Raw genomic sequence first — 24745 nt, 5'->3', positions numbered from 1 at the left:
CACTAGATGGCAGCATAGACTACGCTTTTATTTTTGTGCTATTGCTCGTTATTAAAAATTTTAGAAAACATTCATCATTGCATTGTGTAATTTGTTAGAGAACTTTATTTAGATGTTCAGCAGCACAGTCTGAAACTCCCTGGCTTTTCAGTTACAGTTCACAGGGCATCTTTTTGGCAATTCACTCACTCAGCCTTCCAACATACAACATGGTCTTCACTGACAGGCCCTTCACAGATCACATTATTCTCCACATAGACTGTATTGACTTTATATAATGACTGGTCAGAAACAAGAATGGTACATTCACATTTTTTGTCAACAAAATAAAAATATTGCCATTTGAATTCACATCAAAAACACAAAGCTGAGCACAAAAGAACAGGGTATTTTTCTTACACACATGCAAGATTGAGCTCACACTCACACACAGAAAAGCAGGTGAAATCAGGCTTAGAGCCAAGGACACACACAGACGTACAACATGGATACATACAGATAACTGCCTGGACAAACAGATGACGTTTAGTTTAAGTCCACCAGTGTCAGATTTGATATGGACATTATTTACACCATGAATGAATACACAAGCCAATACTTGCGTCACAATATGATTTACATAGTCTTCTATATTTTAGGAACACTCACACTCAGGCGCACACTAAATTTTGAAATATGGATTGAAAGAAATAAGTAAAACATGTCAACTCTCCAACCCATACAAATTAATAATCTGTCTGACAAATTATAGACGACTAGCCAATATATGAGAATAATTAATGCTGTAATTACTTACTTATTTTGCATGTCAAAAATATTTACCTGTGTCATCAAAAATATCTTATATTTGCAGTTGCACACACTTTTCACTTAATGTGTTTTGAAATAAATTCAGAGCATTTTAAAATTATACTGAAAATGTATTTTATGGACATACAGTACCACCTTGTAGCCTGTGATGTTAGAGTAGTTAGCTGCTTTGCTGAAGCCACGTTTAATATTACTGACCATAAATACAAATAAATCTATAATAGGAATACAACATGTAAATAAATAAGAAAATAATGAATAAACACTTTTGTGAGGTATTTGTCGCTGACATAATTCATTTTTTATCATATATCTATAGGACTAGACACTGTTTTCTATTGCATTGTTGTTAAACCTCACAGGGGTAAACAGTCAAAAACATTTGGCACCCGTCTTTACATTAAAAATATATTAAATTTATCAAAATATGGCTATGTTTAACAGATAATGAAGAATAAACCCACCCAAACATGACTGTACTGGCCCCATATTTTACATGTAGACACATAACACTATTTTATCTCTATGTGGTGTGTCCTGTTTAGTCCACACGACCAGGTTGCTCCACTTGAGTAGAGGCACATTTAAGAAAGGCCATTCAGTATTTCTGAAAGAACGCAGCATGGCATGTAATCATCACTGCCTCAAGCAAGACAACACAAAGCCAAACCCGAGGAAGAGCTCGCCATGGACACTGAAAGTTCATTACAACGCATGGCAAGAACAATTAGACAACAAAAGTAGCATGTCAATAAATAAAATATTTCTATTATCTCTATTGCCATATGGCTTTTGAAACTGTTGTTTAGACTACCGAGGATTGCAAAGGACTTGGTAACTTTGCTTTGGAAAAGTTTTGGGTGGCAAAATACACCTTTAGCAATTACATGCATAGTCAAAATTCACAATGGTGTATGGATGTATGGATTGGGTAAATGCCTAAAAAGTGACTGTACCATGTCTTACTGGAGTCCTGTGTGGTTTTGTAGCCAGCTGTCAACATCTGTGTAGCGATCTTCTCTGTCTGATCCTCTATTCCCAATGTTATAGCACACCAGACTGGCACTGCTCATTACAGCTTGTTTTGACATTTCCTCTCCATCTGGCTAATCCAAATAAGACTCAATCAATATTAACATCTTTCCGATTGAAGTGTATATAAATGGTTGAATCTAACATCTATCAAATATTTTAGTTTCTCTTAGCTTGAATGATAATGTAAAATGCACGTGTTTTTAGAAGGTGCATGTGTTGACAATTACAGTGTAGTTCCAAGACATTTGCAATCCACCCATGAAGATTTTTGTATTCCCTCTATGATTTAATGAGTATTTTTCCAGATGTTACATGAGTACATTGGCCCTGGTATCTGGCAACCTCAGAGCAACCAGGCCACCCCCAACCAAAACCGTGGAGGCCATGAGTATCGGGATGGCCTTAGTGATGCCAACCAGAGATCCAAATATGAGGTTTCCCATCACTGCTGCAAACTTACACAGGGCATTGCAGAAGCCAAAACCTGTTCCTCTGTACAAGACAAGAACAAAACAGCATTCTCATGAAATCACATTCAAGCATTAAAGTCAATATTATGAAAAAAGTAGAAGAGGGTAGGAAAGCTAGTAGTAGCATGTAATTTACAAATCATAATACCCATGCAGAACCAAATAGTTATGGCTGAATGATTACCCTATAATATAAGTATATAAATTAACGTACTGTTTAAATAATGCAAAGATTTTAATTTTTAAGAGTATCATATCTTAGGGCAAGTAAAGTCTAAGTAAAATTTAACTGTCAACATAAAACTTTTGTCTGTCTTTTCCACACTAGGAAGAGTAAAAAAAAAAAAAAAGTTAATGCATTGACTCTAAGACCTGCCATTTCATTAAACAAAACAAAAAAAGCTTAAGTAATGTCAGATCAATAAGTGAACACTACCCCTTCTATGAATAAGTTTCAGTAAATGTTTTGTTATGTGTGAAAATAAAAAGCTAAAGTTAAGGATAAGGTATATTTCAATTCATTATTGGATTTACCTTCTGACAGTTGGGAAAGACTCTGTTGTCACCACATCCAGGGAGTTCCAAGCAGAGATACTGAGACCGTTGTAAAGGCACAACATGAAGATCATCATGGATTCACTGGTGCCAAACCACAGGAAGAAACAGCTTATTCCTGAGAGGACCATAGATCCACCTAAAGGGGAATTCCAGCAGCAATAAGTGAAATATATAAGAACTGCTGTCATGAAAATGGAATTGTTAATAACCCAGCCCCTTTTACACCTATGATTTGCACAATGCACATCCTAAGCAAGTCAATGAGGGAACCAATTACTTAAGTGCTGAGTGTGATGGGCATATTTTACCTAGCATAGACAGACGGCCAATTTTGTCCATGAGAAGGGCAGAGACGATGTTGCCGGGCAGAACAGCGAGCGTACCCAGGAAGTTAATGAAATAAACCCAGTATGCGCTGTAGTCGTCATCGAATGTCATCTGGCAGCCGGTTTTGTTGTGAGCGAATGTGCTGTTGATTACCTCTGTCCCATCTATCAACTTGGACTCATCGATATCTGGCCCAAGGAAGGAATTATAAATCATTTGTCAGAGCACAGTCCAGTTAATAACAAAACAAGCCAAGCGTCAGCAGTTTTGATTTGAAATTGTCACAAAGATTTTTTTTTTTTCAAATAAATTATGTAACTTTTCTGCTTTGTTTGGAATGTTCCACAGTACAGCATTTAAGTAAGTAAGTACGTTTTTCATTTATATATTGCTTTTCACAGACACATGTCACAAAGACGCTTTACAGAGCATTATTCATTCACTCCATACCGGATGATGGTAAGCTACTATTGTCGCCACAGCGGCCAATCAGCGCCATCGGTCCCTCCAACCACCACCAACACTCATGCATGCACCACTTTCATACTAGGCAATGTGGGTGAAGTGTCTTGCCTAAGGATACAACAACAGTTTTTTGGTTTTTTTTACAACTGGCAACCCCCAGTGGCATTTGATTTTCCCAGCGTTCTCCCATCCAAGTACTAACCAGACCCGGCCCTGCTTAGCTTCAGAGATCTGACGGGATCAGGCTTTGACAAGCTGGTATGGTTACCTCATTAAAAACATACTTGGAGCTGTGTTTTGTTTCATTCACATGTGTTTGACTGATCCTTTATTATTAGGCTGTTTACATCTCCAAATCTGAAAATGTTTTGTTTCACTTTGTGATGTAGTAAATATTCTCAATCCAAGGGTTCAAATCATGCAAATTATTTTAGTGAAGGTGTATGGAGTTTGAAACACATTGGAGCACTTCCTGTACTACCAGATGACGTCAGACGGTGGAACACATTGTTTTCTGTTTGAGAGACGAACTCTTAAATATACAGGGTCTGTGTGTTGAACATGTGTGAATGAAATAAAAACACAACTTCAGGGATATTTGTAATGAGGAAATAACATTATAACAGATTTTTTAAAATAACGTAATATGGGCCCCTTAATTCGCCAGCAATTGAAAATTTGTTTGTTTTGTTTGCTACATAAATAGCTAAACATAAATTCTTACTGCATGTGAAATCCATGGACATAAAATTAATGCCATACTGTGGAACATTCTGGGCAAAACAATAACATCTTTAAAATCCTAGCTTTACCTGTGTTGTAGAAAAATGCATCAATAAAGGTACAGTTGCGAAAATAGGACCCCACGGTTGAAACATCCTCAAAAAAGCAGTTACGAAATGTTGAATCCACAAAAGTTACAGACTTCAGCTTCATGTTGATAAATCTAAAAGAAGCAAAACAATTAGTCTTACACAATATTATACATAATTAGGTATCTTTGCTATGCTACATTGTTCTACCTGTCACTGATGAAGACTCCATTTTTGTGAATCTGATTCTCCAGTGTAAAGTTAAAGGTGAAGTCTTCAATGCGTTCATTGGTGTGGATTTTTACTTTGGAGGCATATTCGTCTGCTTGGAGATGTTTGATCACATCCGGGAACCACACCGACAAACCATAATATCTGAAAAAGACAGTACAATAAAGCACTTAAAATTGTGTTGCTGAATGGTGGAGCAATATTGATCTACAAAGCACAGGACTGGTTTAAAGCATGTAAAATCTTCACTGTGCAGATCAAAGGATAAAAAAGCAAACATGGCTGCCGAGTGCTATTATCAGTATAAATAGTTTTTTGTAACACAGATGAAAGCTCACCCAAAAGACAGAGTGAGCCACACAATGGTCAGCCTCATCATGTTCTCTCGCATGGGGTAGTTGAAGCACTTCAGAAGATTTACGTAGATCTAAATAAGACAACATAAGAACATAGATATAGTAATTATTGTAGATATAACTATGACTTATCACATATAACGGTATATCTGTTAAAATTATCCTTCTGAATGGGAATTGACCAAAAATATAGATGTATCATTAGATAGAATTTTAGTTATCCATCTAAAATGTGCTCAAATGTGCTCACAAATGTGGTTGAAGTATCATACAAACTGAACTGAACTGAAAGTGCAGCCACCTCGAATCTGAATATATAGTTAAAATATCACATTGCAGTAATTTAATGCTTTTACAGGTAAATGTCTGAAGTTCAAATCGGGCATCAAAACTAATATTTTCTGTGAGTAGTTTACTGGGATTTTTCTAGACGCAACAGCAATTCTTGAAATCCACATGAGAAATAAATTAGGCAATAGAAAGAAATTATGGTTGTCTCTTGTTAAAATACAATATACTTAGTTGATCAGTTACCAGTACCACTATCATTACAGCAGGTGTAACTACTGTAACAGCTGGTGATTGAAAATGGTATTTTACCCCTTGGATTTCAGCTTTGATCCTGAAGAATGCTTTGGAAACCGGATTGCCTGACTCTGACTCCATCTCCACCAGTTCATCCAGTTGTTTGGGAATCTTAATCCTGTTTACCTGTATATCACAAGAAGAAAAAATGATGTTACACTAAGGCCTTTTAGTAATGATGTAACGGAAACATTTGACCATTGAAATTATTGCATAACATGTCCACTGCTACTTCTAATGGACTTGTGTATAAAGACTAGTGGAAATGGTATGTAGTAAAGTGTGTGTTGGTTAAGAGGCTTTCCCAAAGTTCAGCTCATGCAGCAAATAAGCCTGAATGACATCAAACTGCTTTCAAAATGTGTTTGAGATGTGATCCTGCATAGAGACGACGTGGCTCAAACCTGTCGCCGTGGTAGCAGAATGTAAGCCTCTTATTTAAGCAGCAGCTAAAGTGTGGACAAGGAGGGGGGGTACACTCACGGTGAAGACTTTCTCCGGCTGCCCACGCGCTCTCATGTTTGTGTCGTGGATCTGTTTGAGGATCATCCAGGCCTCATCGTGCTTCCCCACCTTACACAAATGAAACCAGACTCTTAATACATAACTCCCATTTGTCTTGATGGGTTAAAACACCAACCACACACTTCAAAGGATAATAATCTTCAACAGCAAACCTACTGTCACAATTCTGGCTTACATTTTAGACACATATAAAAAAAAAAAAAATAGTGAAAAACAGACATTTGATATATAAAAGTAGGCTTTGTAATTTTTAAAACTGTCAACCTAATTTCTTAAAAGCCTCATATTGTCAGTTAACTGTTTTTAATATATTATTTTGTGGGGCTTATCTAACTTTTCTATGTCCACTACCTACTCCGTGGACATTTTGCCTGTCTGACAGTCTAGCATTAAACTAATCTATCACCATGGAGACAAAGTTACAGATAAAGTTACAGGTCAGATCTGTGAAGAGGAAGGTATTTTTATTAGCAATAAAAAATACCTATAATTGAAATAAAGCAACATTGGTAAGTTGAATGCCATATTATGATACAGGAAAAACAAAACGTGTTTTTTGTGTATGTCTGTGTGTGCATATATGTGCATCTGTGTGTGTGTGTGTGTGTGTGTGTGTACTGTATGTCTGTGCGTGTGTGAGTGTGTGAGTGTGTGTGCGTGTGTGCATCTGTGTGTGCGTATGTGTGCGTTAACAGTGATGTGATGTGAGGGAGCAGCTCACCTCGAGGTAAAACCTGGGGCTCTCAGGCATGAAGGTAAGAGCCACCACAGCACACACACAGGGCAGAGCACACACCACCACAAACACTCTCCAACTGTGAAACTGGTACGCAGAGCCCATACTGAAGCTCCAGCCTGCAAATACAACATACACAATACACTACTGTATGTAAGTGAAACTGGAGGCTGTGTGAGATAAATAGAATAACACAAAATGATAGTACAGCAGTTTGTAAACGTAAACTCTGGCAAATGTATAAGATACGTGGGTCTTCCCACATATAATGTAAAAGCAAAACTATGTGACTAAATCAGACTTCTGTGCAGTATTTGCACAAAATATAAAGCATTTGGGATGCTTGTGTGTTATATTATATATTATTAATATAAAGAAAGCTGCAAAAAGAACTATTCAAAAATAAAAATGGAAAAAATGTATGTCATAATCCATCAAATAAGGAAATAAAGTTATGTTTCTGCACTTTTATGGTAAATCTTACAGTTATTTTCACAATTCCCTGATATTTAAACCATGATCAATAGATTTCTGTTAGATAAACATAACACTAAAATATTGAGATATTAATTTTACAGTACAATGACTTCAGCTGTAAATTCTCTTTTGCAGATTTGTGCGTGATACACTTGAGTTTGTTTGGGGAGTTTCTGCATTGACCCCTTTAATTGATTTTGCTTAAATATTTACAGAAAGATACAGTGACAAAGACTGCAACGATTCACTTAAATACTGCATTTCAAACACTATCAAAAACCTATCAACAAATAAAAGGCAGCGTTTGAAAAGGAGCAGTCCCAGCCCTACAGACTGATGCATGAGATGAATGGCTGTGTAGAGTGGAGCATAGGGACGGGTTAATTGAATGTGTAGGAAAGGAATTGAGTGTTTTCTGCTAAGTTAAATCTTGCTGCACCTGATCTCAGCCCGAAGGCTCTCTACCAGACTCATTAATCATTGTAACACGCACACACACACACCCACACACACACATACACACCTGGTACCAATATTGCGAGTTATACACTAAATAACAAGGGAAAAGTCACACGTCCAAACAAGAGGGGAAAATTGCATTGTCAATGAAAAATATATCAAATGGATGAAATACTGATGACAAGAATACGCAACAAAATGTACCTGAAATGTTAAGAATGAGAATAAATGAGCATTACAAAGTTATTGTTTAGTGAAACATTCGGAATCATTGAACGCTGTGAACACATTTTATAGGAAGTGAATAAAAGGGCGTGGTGTCGTCAAGACAGATTGTGTATCTCACTGGGAAGGGAATAGTGCCATAATCCATCACTAGCAGTGGGAGTCATGCTACAGAGGAGGTTAGGAGGGGGTTAATAGTTATGACAGAAAATAGGGTGCTCGGGGTAACCTTATAGCTCACATGCTGTAAGATTAATTGAATATTCAAATCCATACTTTATGGTATTATGTACTGTATCAAAACAAATTCAAAACGGAGGTGGGCGTCAGTGGCACGAACAAGCCTCTAGAGGCCTGATAGATGAGGCACTATAAAATCAATGTTCAAGAAAGAAAGTGCATGTCCTTCTGCTATGAGAAAACTTCACACAACACACAGTATGGATAGCTTTGCACAACAAGCACATAGTGTAAATGCCACATGACAACTGTCCCAGTGCAGAGAGAGAGATAATGTTTTATATTTAAAAAATTAATTAAAATGTAATGACCATTAAGTCTGGGCCACTTGGTGTTTTCCATTACTAAATAGCAATAGACCAGTGCAAAGAAAAGAACAGCAATTCAGCCTGAAGACCCAGTTTTACAAAGATCTGACCACAGTTACATAGTGTAGCTTCCTTTGAAAAGAGCACATGACATGACATTCTGCCTTTATGCATGGGCTCATTTGTGTTCACTCATTTGACCTCTCAGTGTCAGATAGCATTGCCTTCAATCTCCTCTGAAGAAGACCTGTACAGACTCAGCTCAGTAAAACAGCAGCACACAGTGCCCTCTTTACTGACGTCACAGCTTGGCTAAAGCATGGCCTGGCCATAAATCACCTCTAGCTGTAGCTTTGTCCTATTAGAGCAAGGAGAAAAACCTAATTATGCTTGATCAAGAAGAACACTCTGCAGAGACAGAGAATGGAGAGAGGAGGTAATAAAAGGAAGGACAGAGTCAGACGAGAGATGAGGAGAGTACAAAACAGAGGGGCGGCTCCTCCAGGAGGGACAGCAGGTCCAAACACACAAACACACAACTATAAACTATCTCCCTGCTACACAGCAGTCTGGCTCCTCCACCTTTACCTTAAAATGCTCTTTTATCTCTTTAATCTCTGCCTCTCTCAGCTTATATCAGTGATCAAGCCTGATAGTAAGGAACAGTGACCACTGAACCACATCTCCAAGTGACGTCAGGGGCTCAATAACTATGACATTTCCCAGAAGAACAAACTGTGGAATATTACTGCTGTTTAACAAAATGCCTTTAGTCAAACTAAATATATTCTTGGACTCACCGTAGTGGGGAATAATGGCCCATGCCATGGCTGAAGCATAGATTTCTCCAATCATCCAGAACATGCACAGCCAGCTGAGATGTTCACCCCTCTTCTCCCTGGACAAGACCTCAGCAAAAAAGGAGAATACGATGGGAACAGCCCCTCCAATTCTGAAATACAAAAACAAAAGTTTTGCTGTTGGATTCTAGAGGTTACAATAGCATTGGGGACCATAAGGTGACTTATTGTAGCTATAGAGCATTTACTATATTTTTCACTAAAATTTGTCCAACAAAGCATATTTTTCTGCTAACAGCACATAAAACGTGTTGTGTCAGTGTGCTCATGATTCAGGAGCACAGGTCTCATTGGCAGCTTGGGCAGCTTTTTCAATTACTCTGCAGGTCTCTGGGGAGGATGATAGCGGAAGCAATTACTAAATTAGCTCTTAAAGCAACAGTTACATCATGAACAAAATGGAGAATGCAATACATCATACACACATTTACTACCTTACTATGCTGTATTATTACAAACAAAATTCACAGAGACCTTCAGTGCTATGGGCTGCTATTTTTAGGTTAGGATATTGACTCTTACGTTTGGATAGCTGGAGTCAGGCCATCACAGTGACTTACCCGAAGCCAGCAATGAGGCGACACAGGAGGAACAGGCCATATCCCTGCACAAAAGATGACAGGAATGCGAAGAAACCATTGGTGGACATACAGATGAGGAGGCACTGTCTGCGGCCCACTTTGTCCGACATCCCACCCCAGAAAAATGCTCCAACCATCATCCCCAAGTACACCACGCTGCCTGGAAAACAATTTTAAAAAGACAAGAATGAGATAATGATTGTAGAAATAGATGTAATATTATCTATGTGATACATTAACAGTTATTAAAGTAGTAAACATTTGTTCAGTCATGGCTTTGTCCTTCTAGTGGAGGGTCCCCCACCTGCAGAAGCCCTACTGCTTTGTCTAGAAGGTTTCACATTAAAAGTATCTATATCAGCCTGGAGACAAGCAGGTAGCACGACCAGTCCAAGTTATACATCAGATCTGTGGAGAGGCGACCACGCTCACACTAAGTATGTTTATCCAGGTATTTTGAGCAATGAAAACACACTTAATAAAAATGCTTGATAGCTATGTTTAATGACATCCTCTGAAAGATGTTTAAATTATTTGTTATTATATTGTGTATGTAGTTTCCTTTGTGGATCAATAAAGTTTAGTTTAATGTCCTAGACACAGCGAGAACATCTATACAAGGATAATGAGGTGGCGTACACATACCCACCAGAAACGTTACGTGGTTTATCTTTAGAAAAAGAAATAAAAAGAAAGAATGCATTTCCCTTTTACTGTGACAACACTATTTGATATATTTACTGTTTTTATTTATTTATTTTTATTTATTATTTTATGTAATAAAATAAATAAATGTATCAAATAAAAAGAAAGAAATACTGAACAACTTATGTTAATGTGCGCTCACTTTTTATTTTTTATTTTTATTTTAGCATTGAGTAGTGACTTCACAAGCTGAAGATAATGAAGTCCAAATGTAGTCGGGCAGTGAGCCCCAGTGACACATTAGTAAATACTGAGTGTAAGACTAAAACAGGCTGCGATCAATGAGGAGACGAATGCGAACTGTAATGCAGGCTGACTTTACAAAAGCCACTCTGCGCAGCTATGTTCCTCTCCCCAGTCACAAATGGGATCAATGTTCCAACAAAATGGCATTGATTTCACTCACTGATCATCGTGATGGTGCCCCGGAGAAAGAAGCCTATTATTACAGCGTTATGTGGGCTTCTCATAGAGACACTGTACTGCACTGGATATGATGATAAGAGTTGTCATAGCAAAGAATAAAGACTAAGTTTGCAAAATGTACAAAGCTAATAACAGATATGATTTTTCCATAAAGTTAAACCTATTGTATTTTCAACATTGATAGTGCTATTTTCCCCACATGTTACAGTATTCCTACCATACTCCATACAACTAAACTTAGCACTATTTCTCCTTATGACCTCTTGTATAAAGCTGAGAAATATATTTGTATTACTATATTTCTGTATTTTTTATGTTTTATTGCACATATGCATTTATATAATGATGCCTTATTTGATACCAGTAATTTTTGCTACTTATTTGAATTTGTTATTACCATATTTGAATTTGAATTTATTTGTTTGGAGGATAAGCCCCTTGAGATGTGTCACCATCTCGTTTTCAAGGGGGTCCTCATATATAGTGTTGCTCTTTGTTATTGTGATGTTTGAGCTACTGTGTCCAGATAATTTCCCTTGTGGATCAAGTTTGTCTAAGTCTAAGTCTAAGTTTTGAAATATATATTGATTGCCCATTTCTCCATCTGAAAGGCCAGACTTGACTATAACCTTCATGGGCATAAATAAGAGCAATTTTGCTTCAGACCTAATAAGCCAGACTGTCCAAAGCATATTTTAAGATAAAAGCAAATCAGTTGTCACTGAGCAGAAAATTAAGTGCACCTCATTAAATACATTTAGAAAGCATTTGGAAACAAAGTACCGTCAGGACTATGAACACTGGATATTCAAATAAGTTATCGTAATTTAAAACAAATGACAAATCCAGAATTCCAAACAAGATATATTTCTTTCAATAAACTCATCTTTGTACTAATAATCATAAACTGTATAGAGAAGTAGACTAAGGCAGTGTACCGTCACCCATAGCTGTTTGGTTCCAGTCAAATGAAGATCATGATTCCAGCAGTTATAGGGGTGACTTTGGAGCCAGGCCCATATTATGAATAGGAATTTATTTACATGCAAAATATCTAAACAAAAACACCAGAATCATGTAGATCAGCTTTATACAAATATTTTAAGAAGAAAATGGTGAGGCTCAATGCAGCAATTACAGAGAGAGGGGTGAATGTATAGTCAACTGGAAATAGCCGATGGAGCCGAAAAGCACCCCTAGGAACACTTCCTATTTGGATTGCGGCAGCTACCAGGTTAGGCATGTCCATTACTATGCTAATAATATTCTAATAATTTATTCTAGTACACTAAGCTATATTGTCTAACATACTGGGAATCTGACAGCCACAATCTAGTTTTTATTTTGACTTGATTAAATGGTGATTTTTACACTGATTTGAAACAGTTGCCGACATGTTGTAGTTCTTATGTTTTCATTTCGAAGCGTGTGCAATGGGTCCCTCGCCTTCTGCTCTGAGTACATATCTGTTTAACTTCAGAGCTCCAGGGGTCAAAGCACAGCAATCTGTCACATTTGACGGCCATCCACAAACTCCCTAGAAGCGACCATAAATTAACTTCTAATTTTAACACATTTCCTATCTATGGACAGCTTTTGATTGCTTCATTAAGACTAAACACTAAACATATACAGTGCAGAGAAACACCCATTGGCCTGCCATTAGAATCCCATGTGAACTTATTTCTAGAGGCATTTGTAGATCTCCATAAAATAAAACTGCTTTCATCTTTTTTGAGCCTGATCCAAATGGTGCCGTGTGATTCATCTCACATTAATGCTTCAAAGAGAAATAGTAACAGCCATAAAACTAATGAACGAACTCTTCCTGGAACAGACAATTACGTAATGAATTTATTGACGTTTTGCTCTGCCGCATGGGATCTAATGATAGCCCCCAGCGATAGTTCATCCTGGTACAAGAGAAATACACAGACCGCAATCTTAAATAAGTTACATTTGCTAGAATTAGAAACTTAGATCAGTTAATTTTTGACTGTTCTTTAATTTTATTTTTTTTTATTTTAATGTAACTTTTTCTGGGGAAGGGCTCGCTTTCATGGAGATGTTATTGGACTGCCTGAAATGATCCACAGTCATTAGAGGGATCTTTCCCAATGGAGGCAAGCATGCGACATCATCAGGCCAAAGTTGCAGGTGAAATCTGCAGACAGGCAACTCAGCTTAGGAAGAACGCATGATTTTTCAGGAATTTTTGAACAGAAAAATGCATGTAGTTGAATAAACACAATCAAAATATGTAAATCAAATGGTGATGCTGAAATGAGTCTTAAAGTGAGTGCCCTACAAAATGTGTGTATACATTTGAAAAAAAGAGTTAACATTTTACATTTTCAGTTACTTCATTCTTTTATCAATATTGATCAAACAGAGTGAGAAAATTAAATCTCTTTAACACAACCAAAACTACTGTAACACATTTTTGGTGGCTTGAAATTATCACGATCTGTGGAGACAAAGTTAGCGGCAGAAGTGTAATGTGATGTTGGAGTGTGAGTGTCAGATGGGTGAGATATACAAGCGTGAGGCGGGAGAGGGGAAAGGGAGGGCGGCCCTGGGTGCACTGTTTTGTGTGCTACTGTCACATCCCGAGGAGCTCCCCGGTTAAGTCACGTGCTCTGATCTGCATCACCACTGTTCATGCTTTGATGCTCTTTAATGCCACACACCCGCCTCCTATGATTTGTAATGATGACACAACAGCCTGCTTCGAGTGCCAGTGCTTCCCCACTCCTCTGTGCTGTTACTACTTCCTTTATCCATTTTACTATTGATTTTCTTTAGTTTGTTTTTCAATTTCCTGCACCAATTTCCCTTATTTTCTCTTCGTTTCACACTAACCAGCCTCCTCACATGCAGGAGCGTGTAATCATGTTTGTACTACATGATGTCACTTTGATGGGATTCAAGCCTCCACCTTCTGCCACCTCCGCAAAATACAGATTAAAGGGTTTTGTTATGATTTAAGTCATTATCAGTGGGGGCTGCTGGGAATGCCTCACAAAAGCAAGCTAATATGAGCACTCACTCTGCACAAACCTACTTCCTTCTTGTGAATGGTTATAGTAGTAGTAGCAATAATAGTAGTAGTAGCCTAGTAGTAACAGTAGTAATAGTTATAACACTATAGTTGATAGCAGTAGAAATTTTAATTAGCAGTATGATATCTTAATTGTAAAAAGCTAAATAAAATAACAAACAATAACAAATATCTGAATGTATTTTCAGCTTTTCTTAAAGCTACATCCAACTGTTACATTGAATTTAAGCTATGAGGTTGAATAGAAACATTGGCAATATAAATGATAATATGGTATATTAACATAATCAAAATTAAATATGGAATTTTGAAGATAAATACTTAAATTTCATCATTATGAAAACCTTATAGAGATTAATTTTTTTATGTTTTAACCCTTTTGAAGATAAGGCACTGTACAGTTTGTGCACGCTTTATTTATTTAATTAATTTTAGTTCTGCATTTAAAATGCCATGCATAATAAGCGTGTGATATCTGGACACATGATAAGAGTGTTTTGCGACTTGCGGCCACGAGCCCGGCTCCATCTGCTCATACAAATGCACTGCACTGTCTGTTGCACACAATGTGGTGCTGCACCGTACTCTCAAGTACAGCCTAATCTCTGCAGTGCTGCGATCCTGCTGCAGTTTAGCCATGCTCAACTGCCCCAGACCACGCATTCTCAAAAAGCACTGCCAGCTGGCGCATACTCGCACAAAGGGAGAGGAGAGGGGGAAACACTAAGTAATGGAACTGAGGATCAAGCCAAGAAGCATTTAAAAGGATGAATAGAAATCTAAAGTAGAGACAGTGGAAGACAAAGAGGGATGAGGTGCAGGGAGTTATAGAAAGAACAAAGAAGGATGTGTGCTTTTATGAATACAATAACTTCAGACCAGAATTACTCAGACTGCACAAATCTACCAGGGCATTTGCTCCATCTTAGAAGTTAAGTATTTTGTTCTTTTTACTTATCCTTGTAGCTAGTGCTGCAAGATATAATAATTGAATGGAAATTGCAATTTAAATCATTACTACTACTTACAAACACTGCAATATTTTAAGAAATATAATGCCCTTTGCAAACAACTACATATCATGTATAACTATGTACAGTATGAATACTGTTGTTTAGACCTCTACAAAAATTTTCTGAAATGCATGAGATTCTGATATTAGTTAAGTAGTAAAAAATGTGCACTACTGAATCCATCTTAAAAACATAAGTTGTGAATCTATTCACTATCACAATACTTGATTGCAATTGGATATTTTACCAGCACTTTCAGCCCAACTGGCAGGTGTCTTTTTAAGAGTCCCACAGCAGCATTTCTTTGGTTTAAGTTTGGAAGGAAAAGACTTTATCCCTATGTAGCACAGCAGTTCAGACAACAGTTTACTATTCTAGTTTACTCTTCTTATAGTTTCTTTGATTACCCTGTGATAAATCATAAAATCATTAAACTTATCATTAAACCACTAATAATGAAAAATCACTACAGAAGATTCCATCCATAAAAACTGGCCACCACTTTTTTGTTTTATTGACAGGTCAACCAAAATAAGCACTAATGGCAGTACTGTCTAGGATTATATCACAAAAATAAGAAAACTGAAAAAAAGACTAAACCTTTTCAAACAAGAGCATATATGTGATGTTTCTGCACTTTTCTGGTTAATTTGACAGTCAATCCACTTTTGAATGATTATTATTGTGAGAACCCCAAAATATATTGACACAAGCCTACTCGTTATTTTGAATATTGCCCACACCAACCAATAAACATCTCTCTTTGTTATAGATACAAATAAAGCTTTACACAACAATAGAAAAGCACGAAGAACGATGAACTGTAGAGAACAAATAAGTAATGATAGGGTGTGTTTTCATTGTGTCTTTGCTGATCGCTGAAATATAGGCTCACATTGTCACTGAACCACCTCTCGCCCACGCGTCATGTCAGACACAACGCACATGCTGAACTCTCCTTCACTGTTCTTCCCAAACTTTAATTAATCAAGATTTTGCACCCAAATCTGTCTTTGAAGTGTCGGAGATTCCTGTAAGATCGTGGGACTGGAGGAAGTAAATTGGATTCTGTAATCTAATCAGCATTTTCCTCATCCATTGCATTCAGGCCATGGACGTTTTCATACAGCATTATCCCATTACACTGTCCTTGTAGTCTTCCTCTGCCTCTGCCTGTTATGTGCCTAATGGAGCCGCACAATGCCACTGTGATGGAGTCGGCCTCAGGTGGCTCTAACCATTGATTATTCCTCAAAGAAGTTTACTTGGATCCTGCAGCAGAAACTACAATCCACTCAAATGTTTATTATACAGAGAGGTATAAACACAATAGCTTTTACTTTTGCGCTAGTCTCACCATAGGATTTTAAAGGTGCATTGCGTATATCTTCTGGTGAGGGGATCCGCATCCCACCTGCTTGTCTCCATGGTGGTGTGTCTGTTTTGCCTGGTATGTTCCACTGCATGGCATTTACACTTCATGCAATTTTGCTATATTCAGTTGCACATGTTTTTATTTCTCCAAAATACTTTGAAAAACATGTATTTTTTCTGTGAGTGTGGTCGCCTCTGTATATCTGACCGGTGACTTAGCCTGGTGGTGTTACCTGTTTATCTCCATGGCGAAGTTTAATGCCCAACTATGTGTGGAACTTTCTAGGCAAACCAATAATATCTTTAGACAAAACTTACACAGTACACCTTAAACTTATATGGTACTGCAGGATTCTGTGCAGGACTATATAGATTGTGTGAAATCTCTTATAATATTTCACTTACATTTAATGTACACATAACATACAAAGAAAATGAATTGTAAACTTACAATTAATTTAAGACCTGCCTTAACACAGTAGAGGCACCTGTTAAACATCGACCCCTTTCATTAATGCTGCAATTAAGCATAATTACACTAAAACCTCAAACAACTACCAACAAGGTCATAATAATCTTGTAGGCCACACACATATAACCATGCAGTTCACCTTAATGGGAAGAAACCTGGGGGCAATCAGTGGGAGAAAGGAGAGGAGGACAGGGGGAGGATCTGAAAAGAAAGAGGAGAGCTGCACAGACAATGGAGGGTAAGAGCAACATAGAGGAGGGGGTGAGAGAGAGAGGGGAGGGGGATAGTTATAGTCACGAACACGGACAAGCAGAGCGTACAGCGTGATGCCTGCAGGAACTAGCCCGGCTGGAGAGAATGAAAGTAGTTTGTATGAATACTTGGAACGAGATATAAAATTAAGATTTGCTCCTTAAATATGATGTGGCGATACAGTAGCTAAAGCAGACTTACTATTCTGTGAAATGCTAATGAAGGAGAAACCCAGCTGGAGATTGCATTGGAGACACACAATCCAGTTTTATGACCCCACTAAAATGGGATATAAAGGGGTTACGTTTGACTTGTCATATACAGAGAATTCTACATATAACAGTATATACATAGATCACAACATTTATTCTGTTATACTAATGCATGTATATTTAAATGCCACTAATTATGCAATCAGTACTTCTGTCACATCAGCTTTTCCATTTATGATACTGAAATACTGAAGCACTTTATGCAATATTAGGGTTGTGCAGTGTGCAGTTAATTGATTTTTTATTATTGCTGCATATACTTGGTGTAATGCAAAAATATTAATTAAATCAAATTCTTCTAATAAAAAACACTTCTTTATTTGACAAATAAAAATAAATGTTTCACATAAATAGTATTATAATTGTGATTTCAATTATTATCCAGATGGTTATGGGGTTTTTTTTAGCTATGGCTGCATTTCCAAACAGCCATATCAAATACTTTAATGTACCAGAAAGAGCATACTGACTGACTTTTATGAGACAACAAACACTGCATTTGATCCTTGCACTGTTTTTGCATCTATCTCCATGTTGATGAATGGTCATGACTGGGAGCAGATGTAGTATCTAAAGGCTGCATGTCTGATTGAATGTGGTGGTAGTGCACCACTAACACAGTGAGTCAGCTGCAGTGGTCGGCCCTGGGTGATGGATTACACACCTGCAGCCATAGGGACTATTGCTCACCATAGAGCGGCCAGGGAATACGGGCAGCCCTTTAATCCTGACACAGAGGCCAATGGAGCAGAACACCTCATCTGTGTAATGTACTACCACCTACCACTGTCACTACAACATGCACACATTAAATATCTCAGCTTTGCACTTTCCTCAGAGTAATAAATGAAATATAGGTTTGAAATAGGGTTCTCAAAAAAATCTATACTAAAACTAGTAATAGTATTGAAACTTGCCATACTCATCAAGTACAATCTAATTGGACAAAACTCAGAACTTTCCTGTTTTAAAGTAAGTAAGTAAGTCTTTATTTATATAGCGCTTTCACAGACATTAAAACATGGTGTTGATCTAATTGTAAATCATTTAAACCATGTAGTAATAATAATGAAAGTATGTTTATTATACTGTGATTGTATTAATGTCTAAAATATATTGTTCTTATGACTGATTCGATTTTCTTTAGAACACAGTTTGAAATTTTAACATTGTGCCAACACAATGTTAGAAATTATAAAATATAATATTAAAAATGTAATTAAAATGCAGTGAGTGTTCACAAAGATGCATGCTTTGCATTATTGAATAAACCCTAATTAGATTAGATGTTCATTTTTCCTTGCCAAAACACTGATTGAGGAGGGACGTTCTATTTCTGGTTCGTATATTATTAATGGTACAGTTAACACTAAATTTACAGCAAGATCTTTGTTAATCTGAGTTCTGCAAGTCAATTATTGGAAAGGGGATATGAATGTTTTTTTCACCTGCTCCCTTCTTCAACCATAATGAATGATGTCGACATTCATCTTCCGAGAGGTCACATTGATGTTAGTGCATATTGAAATATGGGTGTGAATAAACCATATACTATTTTGTTTCCTGTTTAGTTTTCATTTTAAGCTTGAACCTTAGTGTGTATACACTGCATGTCTCTGGTTGTCTTGCATTCCTGGTTTACACGTTTATCCTTGTCAAGTAGTTCAGTTTATGAGTAAAAGGATTCAGTATTGAATTGAGTTAGGGATAATCTGGCCAACAGATTTAGTTCACTAAAGATTATATTGGAAAGTCAAATGTGCTCATTGTGCTAAATTGACTCTTGCTGGAACATAATCTTTGTGCACTGTAAATATAGTTTTGTTGCTTACCTAACCATCCCGAGCTGGAGTCGGGTACACACATGTCCGTCTCTGCACTGGGTAACACAAAGCCCACCACGAAGACCTCCACCCCGTCAGACATGAGCGCCAGACCCAGAACTAGGAACAGCTGCCACTGGAACCTGCCATGACCGCACTCCTGTATGATCAGCTCATACTGTTGTGCCAACTCCTCTTCATCGGCCTCTCTCTCCCGCTCTAACTCCCTACGATCCCTGCTGGCATCTGAGGTCGGCTGCCCCAGTGCCACCTGGCCCTCTTTCTGCTTTGGGATGCCCTGGTATTCCCCCTCGTAGATCTCGTCCTCATCGTCGTGACCCTCTGTGGCATCACTGGACCCCCCTTCCTCGTTGTCAGGATAGCTCTCTGCATCACGCTGCCTTGGTGGATTCCTGTAGAAATCCTCATCTTCCTCTTCCTCATCCTGGAACCTGCTGTAATTGCGGTGGGCTGAGTATTCATCTGTTGCCCGGTCTACTGCTTTGTTGACTTTCTTGGCTGCATGCCGCTTTGCCTCTTTGACCATGTCCTTGGCACCCTTTACTAAAGAAGTCCTGTTATCATAAGTGTCCTCCATGTTGTTTATGAAGTTTCAAAGTGCAGGGACTGTGCTGGATCAGTGTTGCTCCAGGTACAGCTCAGATGAAGACTGGTGAGTGTGCGGTCACCACAGGAGATACACCACAATGGCAGGGCTAATCATGGGCCAGTCTGAAGAACAGGGGGAAGGGTCAGAGACAAAAAAGATGGTCATCAATCGGAGGTTGTAACTCACTTCTCCTAAATCATGTGAACCCAGTACAGTGGAACAGATTGCCTCTTCTTAGCAGTGTAATTTAATCTTTTGATAATTAATTATTCATTTGGAATTGATGTCAGAAAGTGTTACCAATAATACAAAATATATTAATCTTTTTATGACTTGTCCCTATTCTGTTAAGAAGTGACCGTTATTGCCAGAGATACTGAATCTGCTGGCTCATGGTAAGCTCTGAGGAACAGAGGTTAATAAACAAGGCTCTGTCTGAAATCAATTTGCCCCCAATAAAGACTTGCTTTATTATAATAGGAAAGACGATCAGACCGTAACGCCACTGTCATATTTAATCTGGGCAAAGAAAGGAGAAAAGGGGCAATGGTTAGTAGTGGTCAACAATGCGTCTACTTTGATAGTCCAGAAGGTAAAACGGCTGCAGTCATTCAGGCCTGACGATCCACATGAATGGGAAAGCCCTTTCTTTGGAGGACATCTGTGATGGAGATCCCACCGAGGTTATTGACATATGCTGTGTCTCACGCTTTTTCTCATGTTGTTTATGTGACTCTCATCAAAAACAACATGCACAGTGCTGAATAGCCTTACCTTAGAGAGAGAAATAGTGGTAGTTGCCATTTAATCTAATATAGCTAATATAGCTGCTGGTGTGTGTGTGTGTATGCGTGTGTGCGGTCAGTCGGTGTATGGTCCTGTGTGTCAAGGCTCTTCAGTAAAGCCTCTAATGAACATTGAAGCCTTGTCAAGAAGATACAAATCACAGGCCAGCACCAAGCTCCCATAATGTAATTTTACTGGTCTGATTCAAGGTGAATCTATAAATCCATTTGGATTGTTAGTTGTTAGTTACATTGTATAAAACATTAACATTAACATTATTTATTTAACTTAACAGCTTTAAATAATTACCATGCAAAAATGTGTTGGTTCTTTTGCCCCAATCCATGCAAATATATTTTTTTCAACACAATAGAAAACTTGACATCATAGGCCAATTTCTAATGTAGGTCACTTTAACTGTCACACTGTTTATTTGGTTTCTGCATACGTACAATGAGGTTACATGGAGCCACCTTTGTCATTCAGAGAGTCAGTTCTGATGAAGTGGAATGACTCGTGACCCACCTCATCTGACCACAGCTGACAAGACCCCGACAGAGCGCAATCAAACTGCGCAAAGAGCTACACAACACTGCTACTGGCCCTTTCCTCTCTATGGATTGGGACACATTGGTACTGGTTTGATCCTGGTTTGATCAGTATCCTATTGTTCTGTCCTAGTGCTGGCTTAGTTCTGGGTTTATTTTAGATCACAGCGAACACAGCCCCATCTCATCTCTCAAGTGCAGTGATAGTTTATGGTAATTCTCTGTACGGAGAAGAATATAGGCCACATAAAAAATAAAAAAAAAACTAAATCAAATCTGTTTTTGTTTGTTTGTTTTGTTGTTCAATTCCATTAATTAAAAGATCAAAAGATCATCAGTGATAATTCAAGACTCTGAATGAATACCATGGGAGATGGCAATCAAGTATCTTGTCTAAACAGTGTCTCTGTTTCATAAATATATAATGGGATTCTTGTCTTTTTATCTAAACCAAACTGCACTGCAGCCAACTTGACATCCTATGGCCTGAGGGAAGCATTAATCCTTTTTATCTGAGGAAGGTTTGACTTATCAAAGTCTTGCCCTTTTCAAAGACATGCACTGGACCCCTGGCTGATGGCTGGTCCGTTCTATTAGCATCACGGAGAGCCAATCCAATCTCTAAGTGGGCAGAGCCATGTGTAATCCCATCAAAATGGAGACCCTCTAACCTCATGTGGAGGGCTGGGCCTCACAGATGCACGGGACGTCTTCTGTTAGATTTCAACAGTCCTGGATGCCATTACTGGCTCAATAGAGAGTTATACTGCAGATAAGAGATGCTGTGCTTTGTTTTTAATCAAATGTTTAGTTATATTAAATGGTATTATGTATGTATGAGCTCTGACTTGAGTCTATACAAATCCTGATTTATGGACTAAGGAATCATCATCTTTATGTATCTACAAACCAGTTCAAATAGCATGTTTATGCGTGTGTTCTGATTCCGTTAAGGTTTGGCTGTTTTAATTACTAATTTATTCATAATTACCAGCCATGTAGAATAGTAGGACCACTAGCCTTTTTCTATTAGATGCGTGTCTTTCATGCACAAATTGCCAGTGTAACAGAACATTGGAACAACGGGGCAGTGCACTGCAAACAAAGCACTTTCACAGATTTCTAGCCAGCTGCTTCTGTGAGTCTTGTCAGGGGCCAGACTTTCTCAAAGGTGCAAAGCTGAGTCAGTTGCCTTTTCCTGCATCTCGCTCTCTTTTACATTTTGGTGGCAATGCAGACTGCTTTAACTGCCTTGGGGAGAGTGCCTGCCTGTGCTACACACGAGCAAAGAATAAAAACTCAAACAAAGAGATCCTAAACTTTAAATACAGCTAAAGTACGTATATTGCCTACAGGCTTCTCACTTTTGACATTCTGACAACTTTTGAACCAACAAAAAAAAAAAAAAAAAAACAGCGTTTTAAAAAAGTTAAATTTGTCTTTACATTGACGCCATTTTCTTCCCGTGTTCAAATGACACATGATCCAATTTATGTTTCCCATACAAAAAGGCTACTTGTCACTGCGATGCTGTTAACAACCGGGATTGATTTAACGCGACATAGTGTACAAAGACGATGGGGAAAAAAGTTTACCAGAGAAAAAAAGTGAATCTTACCGTTATTTACGGCGAAGAAAGTGGACTGCATGTGTGTGTAGCCATCACCGCAGCTTTATGAAGTGTTTGGAAGTGCGGACAGGACCAGAGGCGAGTGCGCGCTCCGAGTCAGCAGGGCTTTTCCCGATGCAGCCTTCTCTCTCTGCAGTGGGCTACTTTAGGAAGCGACAGGGAGGAAAGAGAGTGATGGTGCGCTGTGACGGCCGGGGGAGGGAGGGGGAACACGGGGAAGCAGGGAGAGGATCAATAATTGTATTTCACTGAGTGATGCGGCCAATTCCGTCTGATGGTACAATCTTGTTAGGTGACCGAATGACGTGAATCACTGCAATGCATGCATTCAAATAAGAGGGACTCGTTTAGCTTAAAACAAAGGTCGGTGCATTTAAAACAGTGTCACTTGCGCAATACTTGTGTAACTTTATTTTTTACACTTTTCCAAACAGGTGTATCCTTTTTTCCACAGCTCCACTGCTCTTGAATGGTGATGACGGCTGAGCCCAGAGGAGCGCCGCTCTCCGTGGTGCTGAGTGCGCGTGGCTCGTGACTCCACAGTGGATGGGGGATGGCAGAGGAACAGAGGAGGGGTTGCCTGTTTCACTCACTCCTGCATGAGGAAAGACACTTTTCTTTTTTAGAAACCCTGTTATTCAACAATATCTAGGTACACAATTCTTTACTGACATTTTAAATAACTGTCACATTTGAGTCATATGTTTTTGCTTTCATAAATATATTGAGGTTTTATCTGGAAGATGGGCTAGTCAAATGATTATTCATTCAGATTTGCCTGTGGATGCAATATCAAGGAAATTGATGTTAGACATACCATGACCACAGTATGCAATAGTGGTCCCATTTCACTGAATATCTGAAAATAAATCCATCATGACAAGTGCAGTTTATGTGTTGTGGTATATTTTGTAGCACTAGCTAAATTAACAGACAGAATAAAACTATACTCTTGACACGTCACTATAAGAGATTCTGTAAGCTGCTCTTTAATGAAGTGGTTGACAGTGATTGCCTGTATGCCTGATGTGGTGCAAGAACAAAGAACTACAAGGCAATACGACTGATGCAACAGAAATAACCTTTGAGCGTGTTACCCAAGTTCCCCTTCTTTATTTTTCACTAAATCTAAACCACACTAGATAGAAGCAATTTATAAGGTGAAGAGACTGTTTATGTTTCCACCAAGGCTGAGACAATGGCCATGAATCAAATCAGGATAGAGGATATTGAATAGGTCTTTGCTATTTTATCCACAATAGGCACTATAAATGAATACACTAGCAAACCGTGACTATGAAGAGAATCCTTGTGTCCACATTTTGACAATTCACTGAAGCACTGACCTAGGGCAAGGGACATTCTGCTTTTAATTCAGAGTCTGCAGTCAAACCCCCCTTCCGGCAATAAGAAGCCATTTACTACAGCTGAAGAGCCGAGAAGCACTTAACTTAATGTAAGGGACAGTAAAATGACCCTCCATCTTACACATGCAAGCAACTGCGCATGTACAAGTCTTGGCATACACACAGGGAGAAATGCAATTTACAAAATATCTGATCAGGAGATTTGTACATAGCTGTAGTTATATTAAGTAGTTTGGTCAATAGCTATAAATTTAGGATTAGTTAGTAAAAGATATATTAAAGACGACATAAGCTCTTTTAAATCAAATTAGCGGTTTACAATGAACACAATGTAAAATAATGATCT

General features: G+C 38.2%; 1 protein-coding gene across 1 annotated transcript; it reads right to left on the bottom strand.

The window, feature by feature from the left end:
• Nucleotides 1-145: 145 nt before the first annotated feature.
• Nucleotides 146-23180, bottom strand: sv2ca (synaptic vesicle glycoprotein 2Ca). Its single transcript, XM_020920972.2, has 13 exons — nt 23021-23180; nt 19468-20190; nt 10040-10220; nt 9420-9571; nt 6896-7029; nt 6133-6222; nt 5665-5775; nt 5047-5135; nt 4688-4852; nt 4478-4611; nt 3182-3388; nt 2850-3009; nt 146-2337 (listed from the first exon to the last, which is right to left on the bottom strand). The coding sequence occupies exons 2-13, from the start codon at nt 20054-20056 to the stop codon at nt 2154-2156; spliced, it is 2196 nt and encodes a 731-aa protein (XP_020776631.1). The 5' UTR covers nt 20057-20190; nt 23021-23180; the 3' UTR covers nt 146-2153.
• Nucleotides 23181-24745: the final 1565 nt, after the last annotated feature.

Source organism: Boleophthalmus pectinirostris, unplaced genomic scaffold (assembly GCF_026225935.1).
Source record: "Boleophthalmus pectinirostris isolate CB_2022bp ecotype Guang Dong unplaced genomic scaffold, ASM2622593v1 HiC_scaffold_4, whole genome shotgun sequence".
NCBI lineage: Eukaryota > Metazoa > Chordata > Actinopteri > Gobiiformes > Gobiidae > Boleophthalmus > Boleophthalmus pectinirostris.
Note: the sequence above shows the minus strand (reverse complement) of the source record. Positions and strands in the feature narration are given on the sequence as shown.